The 7,500-nt window shown below is 45.8% G+C and overlaps 2 protein-coding genes across 2 annotated transcripts in view; one reads left to right on the forward strand and one right to left on the reverse strand.

Annotated features, from left to right (window-relative positions):
• The window catches only part of celsr2 (cadherin, EGF LAG seven-pass G-type receptor 2), a 63,243-nt gene extending 59,405 nt beyond the window's left edge, over window positions 1-3,838 (forward strand). The window contains exons 30-34 of the mRNA XM_052121268.1: window positions 612-682; window positions 751-912; window positions 1,325-1,455; window positions 1,650-1,863; window positions 2,525-3,838. Of these exons, the coding sequence (XP_051977228.1) occupies window positions 612-682; window positions 751-912; window positions 1,325-1,455; window positions 1,650-1,658 (373 nt within the window). The 3' untranslated portion in view covers window positions 1,659-1,863; window positions 2,525-3,838. The remainder of the gene's footprint in view (window positions 1-611; window positions 683-750; window positions 913-1,324; window positions 1,456-1,649; window positions 1,864-2,524) is intronic.
• Window positions 3,839-5,673: 1,835 nt separating this feature from the next.
• LOC127639338 (dual serine/threonine and tyrosine protein kinase-like) overlaps window positions 5,674-7,500 on the reverse strand; it is a 19,813-nt gene continuing 17,986 nt past the window's right edge. Inside the window, 6 exon segments of the mRNA XM_052121282.1 lie at window positions 5,674-6,652; window positions 6,654-6,675; window positions 6,747-6,842; window positions 6,845-6,860; window positions 6,934-7,047; window positions 7,129-7,261. Coding sequence (XP_051977242.1) covers window positions 6,289-6,652; window positions 6,654-6,675; window positions 6,747-6,842; window positions 6,845-6,860; window positions 6,934-7,047; window positions 7,129-7,261 — 745 coding nt within the window. The 3' untranslated portion in view covers window positions 5,674-6,288.

The following is a 7,500-nucleotide window of genomic DNA, read 5'->3' on the forward strand; positions in this document are numbered from 1 at the left end:
ACCGTCCATACTATCCCTACCGTCCCTATTATCCCTACTGTCCATACTATCCCTACCATCCCTACTATCCCTACTGTCCATACTATCCCTACCATCCCTACTATCCCTACTGTCCATACTATCCCTACTGTCCATACTATCCCTACTATCCCTACTATCCCTACTGTCCATACTATCCCTACTATCCCTACTGTCCCTACTATCTGTACTATCCCTACTGTCCCTACTATCCCTACCGTCCATACTATCCCTACTGTCCCTACCATCCCTACTATCCCTACTGTCCCTACTATCCCTACTGTCCCTACTATCTGTACTATCCCTACTGTCCATACTATCCCTACCGTCCCTACTGTCCCTACTATCCATACTATCCGTACTGTCCCTACTGTCCGTACCGTCCCTACTATCCCTACTGTCCCTACTATCTGTACTATCCCTACTGTCCCTACTATCCCTACTATCCATACTGTCCCTACTGTCCATACTATCCATACTATCCCTACTGTCCCTACTGTCCATACTATCCATACTATCCCTATTATATAGTGTGCCAGATTACTATCAGTGTGTGTTGGAAAGTACCAAACAATGTGTATGTTTGTGTTTAGTGGAGACGATGTGAACGGCAGTCACTTGAGTTTGACTGAACACAACACACTGGACAAACAGCAGCTGGACGGTAACTATAGTAACACACACACACACATACACACACACAAGCTCTGTTTAATGTCTGTGTGCGTTTAGATCATGACTCGGACTCTGACAGCGATCTCTCAGAGCTGGAAGACGATCAGAGCGGCTCGTATGCGTCCACACACTCGTCCGACAGCGAGGAAGACGAGGCTGACATCCCGCAGGAGGAATGCTGGGAAAATCTCGCCACCAACGGCAACAAGAAACCTTGCGGTATGACATTACTTTAATAAAAACTGAAGGAACAGAACATTGATTTCTTTAGCTGCAGTTTAATAATAGTTTAGATTTAAAGCTGAAACGTACTTAACGCAAGTACATGAACGGTGCGTCACTGCAGCGGAACAAACGTCCTCAAGGGGGCGATAGAGTTACTGTTTGATATTCAGGTCATTGCTATAAATATACTGACGCCGCTTGAACGGTCTCCATGACTGTAGTTGATCAATCTCACTACAGCGCCCCTTGTGGTAACGTTCAGAACACATACTACATTTAGCGTTCACACACTTGCTAGAGAACGTTTCAGCCTTTAATGCTGTTCACACTGCTGGACAGTGCCGAAGGAAAAGGAAGTGCATTGTGTCAGTGTGTCTCTCTGGCGTCTGTGATGTCTGTCTGTCAGATGGATTACGGAGAGTGAGACAGGTGACGAGTGTCTCGCGATCAGAGGACAGAACAGAGACTCATGGGACAGAGAACCTGCTGCTGCTGCTGCCGCCAGTTTACCAAACATCAGCACACAACCACACCGAGGTGAGAATAAACGGTCCCGTCCAACCAATCAGCTTCTGAGATACTTCAAACTAAAATGACAATTCTGTGATCATATATTTAATAGCTATATATTTTTACATGTGAAGAATATATATATAAACAAAGATATTTTCCTTGAAATGTTAAACGCTGACTCTAGGCTAGCATAAATTAATCTTGATTGTGACCTGCAGGGATTCTGAAGAAGCAGCAGCTGTCGCCCATCGCTGAGAGAAACGCCATCAACTGCATTCACAACCAGCTGTCAGTCAGCCCACCAGACTCCGCCTCCTCCCGAGGCCACGCCCCCAGTGAAGGCCGTGGGGGCAGGGCTAGACAGGATCATCTGAATGGAGGGTCAGTGAGCGTAGCGACAAAAACCCTCGATAACGACTCATCAGAATCTGAGTGAGTGATTTATATCGACTACATTCATAAACACGTGATAAATATGTTTGAGGATCTCTGTCGAGCGGCGTCACTAATGCCTGTTAGCCTTTAATTTATACACTATTTGCCTTATAAGTATGATAATTAAGTATGTACATAACTTTAAACTCTTTTTTTTTTGTGCTGCCGCATTCACACTCACCAGTCACACACTGAACTAAATGCAAACAAAAGATAATATTGAATGTGTTTATAACCTTGTGATAAACAGACAGATTTTTATTTTTATCCCAAATTTGTAAGCATGTAATTCTGGTTCTGATATTTGCAGTATTTCATTCCACTAAGTGGCAGGAAGCACTAGAACAATACACAGATGTGAACCGTAGGGGGCGCTCTAACACCCCAAAGGTTTTCAGGCCTTTTGTAGTTATTTTGTGTAATAAATGGAGAAGTGATGGTACGCTCTGAAAAGTTCTGATTCTAAGCTCTCAAACGAGACCTCATTTGCTTGACCGATGTATACGGGCACTTAAACTCTTTCGTGATATAGCGCCCCCCTGTGGACGTGCTGGCGGGTCCATAGAGTTTAGTCCTTAGCACATCTGTTTCTCTTATGATGTTTTTCTATTATGCAAGTAAAATGTTCATATATGACAGAGCTTTCATGTGTCTGCAGGTGCTGATGCTACACGCATGTTGCCATGGTGACGAGAGGAGGAAGAGGATGTCAAAGGCAAAAAACGATCGACCCGTTTCCGTCCTTCCTACATTTCACACGATTGCCGATGCGCGCTGTATTCTCGTGCCAAACGCTGAAGAGAATCGGCCACTTTTAAAACCGTTTTGATTTTTGTTTACATACTTGAAGCGAAGCACTTTTTTACGTTTTTATTTGTCCAGAAGAGGGTGCCCTCCCCCCTCGCTGCAACAAAACAAAGACAAACAAACGGATGGTTTTTTTTTTTGTAAATGTTTTATATGAGATTATCAGGAAATTTCCAACATGAAGCTAAACTACTGCTGGACTGAAATGCTGCTGTATAAATTCAGTTTGATATATGAAGGAAAGAGGAAATATTCCCGTGGCACCACTAGCGGAGAGACTCTTCATTCACGCCTTTAACTACTGGCACTAAACGGACGTGATCATTCATCACAGGACAATTAAAAACTTTTGATATGTTTTTGAGAACACTTTTATACAAACACTGAAAGAAAACTTTGTATTTTATAGAGTAGAAATAATGTTGTTGTGTAAATATATCGGTCAAGTTTCATCCCAAAATGATCAATATATATATTTTGCATAAAGAAAATGCTTTTAAAATCCACACACTGAAGATTATAGTAGTGAGAATGATCACTTGTGCCCGGATAATAATGGCACAATTCATTTTCTTTATGCAAAATATCATTTATTATTGTCTTTGATAAACATATGATCAAATGTTTCAAATGTACATTTAAATCTTCAGATGTTTGTACAGATCTGTCTAACACGCCAACACACACATAAAACACACGTGTACTGGTAGATCAATCTAACCAATCAGAGTGTTTCAATGGCAGGGAGTGTTTATCTACTGTAAACGAGTTTGTGCTTGATGTTCTGATAAACAGATTGTGTTTATATTGCTGTATTTCTCTGTTTGCATCTCTCTGAAGTAAAGACTTCTGTTTTTAATATTTCTCTTTCATTTGTGCGATCAGTTGTAGGGGGTTAGTTAGGGTGATGTTCTAATGTCGGATATGAATGTTTGACTCCAGGACACCCCTCTTCTGTCTCTGAGCGTCCACAGTGAGAGGAGGATAATAAACATCATCTTCTCAGGACTAAATAATGTGTTTTACACGCAAGAACTGTTTAACAGATTTGTATGTTAGGGAGGAACAACACGGGTCTCTACATTTCTCCAGTTTTGGCATTTGGACGCTTCCTAAACAGAGTTTTTACATGAGAACTTTATATTTTAACTGAAGCATGTACCTTAGCGTCTTCATTATCAACTCTTAATAACGTCACGTGATCCTGATTCTGAGCTCCACCAAAAACACACATGAATATTTCTGTTATTCACAACCAGCATTATTGATGACTATTGAGATCATAAACTAGTTAAACATTCAGTTTCTCTTACTTGCAGAATCCTGCTGTTCTGATGGAGTCCCACACTTATTTAATCAGTGTTCCACCGCTCGTCGGGGTTCCATCGCTCGTCGGGGTTCCACCGCTCGTCGGGGTTCCACCGCTGGTCAAGGTTCCAGCGCTCGTCGGGGTTCCAGCGCTCGTCGGGGTTCCCGCGCTGGTCAAGGTTCCAGCGCTCGTCGGGGTTCCAGCGCTCGTCGGGGTTCCCGCGCTGGTCAAGGTTCCAGCGCTCGTCGGGGTTCCAGCGCTCGTCGGGGTTCCCGCGCTGGTCAAGGTTCCAGCGCTCGTCGGGGTTCCCGCGCTTGTCAAGGTTCCAGCGCTCGGGGTTACTGCACTTGTCAAGGTTCCCGTGCTTGTCAAGGTTCCATCGCTCGTCGGGGCTCCCGCGCTTGTCAAGGTTCCAGCGCTCGTCAGGGTTCCCGCGCTTGTCAAGGTTCCAGCGCTCGTCGGGGTTCCCGCGCTTGTCAAGGTTCCAGCGCTCGGGGTTCCCGAGCTTGTCAAGGTTCCATCGCTCGTCGGGGCTCCAGCGCTTGTCAAGGTTCCATCGCTCGTCGGGGTTCCTGCGCTGGTCAAGGTTCCAGCGCCGGCGGGTTCCAGCTCGTCGGGGTTCCAGCGCTGGTCGAGGTTCTAGAGCTGGTCAGGGTTCCAGAGCTCGTCGGGGTTCCATCGCTCGTCGGGTTCCCGCTGGTCAAGGTTCCAGCGTCGTCGGGGTTCCGCGCTCGCCGGGGTTCCCGCTCGTCAAGGTTCCAGCTCGGGGTTCCACGCTTGTCAAGGTTCCATCGCTCGTCGGGGCTCCGCGCTTGTCAAGGTTCCATCGCTCGTCGGGGTTCCTGCGTTGGTCAAGGTTCCAGCGCTCGGTGGGGTTCCAGCGCCGTCGGGGTTCCAGCACTTCGTCGGGGTTCCAGCTGGTCAAGGTTCCAGAGCTCGTCGGGGTTCCAGCTTCGTCGGGGTTCCATCGCTCGTCGGGGTTCCACGCTGGTCAAGGTTCCAGCGTCGTCGGGGTTCCAGCGCTCGATCGAGGTTCCCGCTTGTCAAGGTTCCATGCTGTCGGGGTTACCGCGACTTATCAAGGTTCCCGCGCTTGTCAAGGTTCCATCGCTCGTCGGGGTTCCCGCGCTTGTCAAGGTTCCAGCTGCTCAGCCGGGTTCCCGCGCTTGTCAAGGTTCCAGCGCTCGGGGTTCCCGCGCTTGTCAAGGTTCCATCGCTCGTCGGGATTCCCGCGCTTGTCAAGGCTCGTCAAGGTATTCGCGTTTGGCACGAGAATACAGCGCGCATCGGCAATCGTGTGAAATGTAGGAAGGACGGAAACGGGTCGATCGTTATTTTTACAAATAAATGTCCCTGACTTACTGGATAAGATAAAATACAAATATTTAATGTTCTCAAAGACCAATTTCAAATCAATTAAATGTTTTTTTTATCCCAATCTGGAATGCCCAATCCCCAGTACTTAGTAGATCCTCTTAGTGGTGCGGTTACTCGCCTCAGTCCGGGTGGTGCAGTCTCAGTCGCCTCCGCTTCGGTTCCGCACATCTTATACAATTCAAGTTCCTAATGTATAAAGGGTTGAGGCTTCCTCAGATTCACACAAGACTGAGCAGAACCTTTAAGTAATTAGAAGTGTGATTGTGAGAGGTCTTTATCTTGCATTTAAGTCAAAACGTTATTTAGATACAGTAGATAACTCAAGTGTTGTCTTTAATGTTGTTTACTCAGATAATGTATAGCTGTTCACAATCTAAAATTCACATTCTTGTCCATTCAAAGTGTTCTAGCCATAATGTCTTCTAATTGAACATAAGAGATTCAAGGTGTCTCGCCAATCCTGACAAGCGTATGTGCACGAGCAGCCTATTAAATGTAAATCCAAGAAAAACGCCATAAATATCTCAATACACTCGAGTCGATGTTTTGTTTTGATGAAATGGAAACATGCTCGATGACAAAAGATGGCGACATCATGGCTGGAATTCTCCTCCTATAATGATTTCCTATTAATGCTTTTTGCACATTAAATTCAGTCCAGCGGTTCAAATGATTTTATTTAAAAAAAGTGTCAATCAGTTTAAACACATCTACAATGTGTCAATTCATCTGTATCACAAAACGACTTGTAGAATATATGACCTCTACGAGGAAGCAGCAGAACTCGATCACTCTAGTAAGTATGACACGCATCATCTTCTATCATGTTTGTCCATCTGTCCACACATGCATAACAGGCGCTTCTTCATTTGTGGAATATACCGGAGCGTGTGCGCTTCAGTTGTGGAATATACCGGAGCGTGTGCGCTTCAGTTTGAGTCTTCAAGGTTTGCGCTCTTTTGGTCAGAGTTGTCACACAGACGGTCCATGATGCGCTGCAGACTGGGCTGTACGATCCCGAGCAGGGGCCGCTGGGAAGGGTCGCCATTCCAGCATGCTTCCATGAGCTGCCAGCATTCCTCGTCAAGCGTTGGCAAGCGCTCGGCGCGAGCCTGAAACACACCAATAAAATGAGTGAGCGAGAACATTCCAGTGACTGCAGAAAGAGAGCGGATGTTCGTACCTTTCTTGGCGTTGGTCCACAGATGGTCTTTACTGGAACATTTCTCAAACGCTTCTGGAAGTTTGACAGATCCGGTGCAGAGATACCAGAAGAGAATCCGAAGGCGTACCGTCCACAGAGTTATCGTACTTTCCTGAAGACACACACAGTGTTATTGTGGACACACACACACTCTTGTGCTGTTTGACTGGTTCTGGTTCTGACCTGTAAACAGTTCTGGTGCCATGTGAATGGGAGTGCCCACTATACTGCCCGACATCATGGCCTCGGGTTTGCAGAAGCCCAGATCGGTGATTTTGGCCGGTTCTGTTTGTCCAGCTACACAAGACAAACACTGTGTTACAGAAGGTTTTCTTTCAAGACAGACAGACTGTGGACGAGTGTTCCTCACCAGAACGTTCTTGAGTTTGATGTCTCGGTGCAGGAGACCCTGACCGTGCAGGAACCGGATTCCCTCCACCACGTCCAGAGCGATCTGTAACCTCTCCTTCAGACAGAGCCCGGCCTGAGGGAGATGTCATCATCATCATCATCATCATCATCATCAGATAGAGTTGGACAGAGACAGACAGAGTTGCTGTCATACCTTCAGTCCGGTGTAGAGGTCTCGATGTAACCGCTCCATGATCAACAGAACTGCGATACTGGAGCCGCCGGCATAAGAGTGATCAATAACTGACCCGTGAAGATTCACCAGCCGCTCGTGTTTGGGCAGAGACCTGACACAGACAACACACACACACACACACACACACACACACACACACACATTATTCATCCGGGACAGTCAAGCACAAGGTGATGAGAAATATATATCTGCAGAATCTCATCATCATAAACAATGAAAATAAATCTATTGAAATTATAATACAAATATTTGTATTCCTATAATCCTTAAAATGCCATTATCATATACATTGTAAAACATTTTTATTGTATTATAATAATTGCAAAAATT

The sequence above is a fragment of the Xyrauchen texanus genome, chromosome 48 (genome assembly GCF_025860055.1).
Source record: "Xyrauchen texanus isolate HMW12.3.18 chromosome 48, RBS_HiC_50CHRs, whole genome shotgun sequence".
Taxonomy (NCBI): domain Eukaryota; kingdom Metazoa; phylum Chordata; class Actinopteri; order Cypriniformes; family Catostomidae; genus Xyrauchen; species Xyrauchen texanus.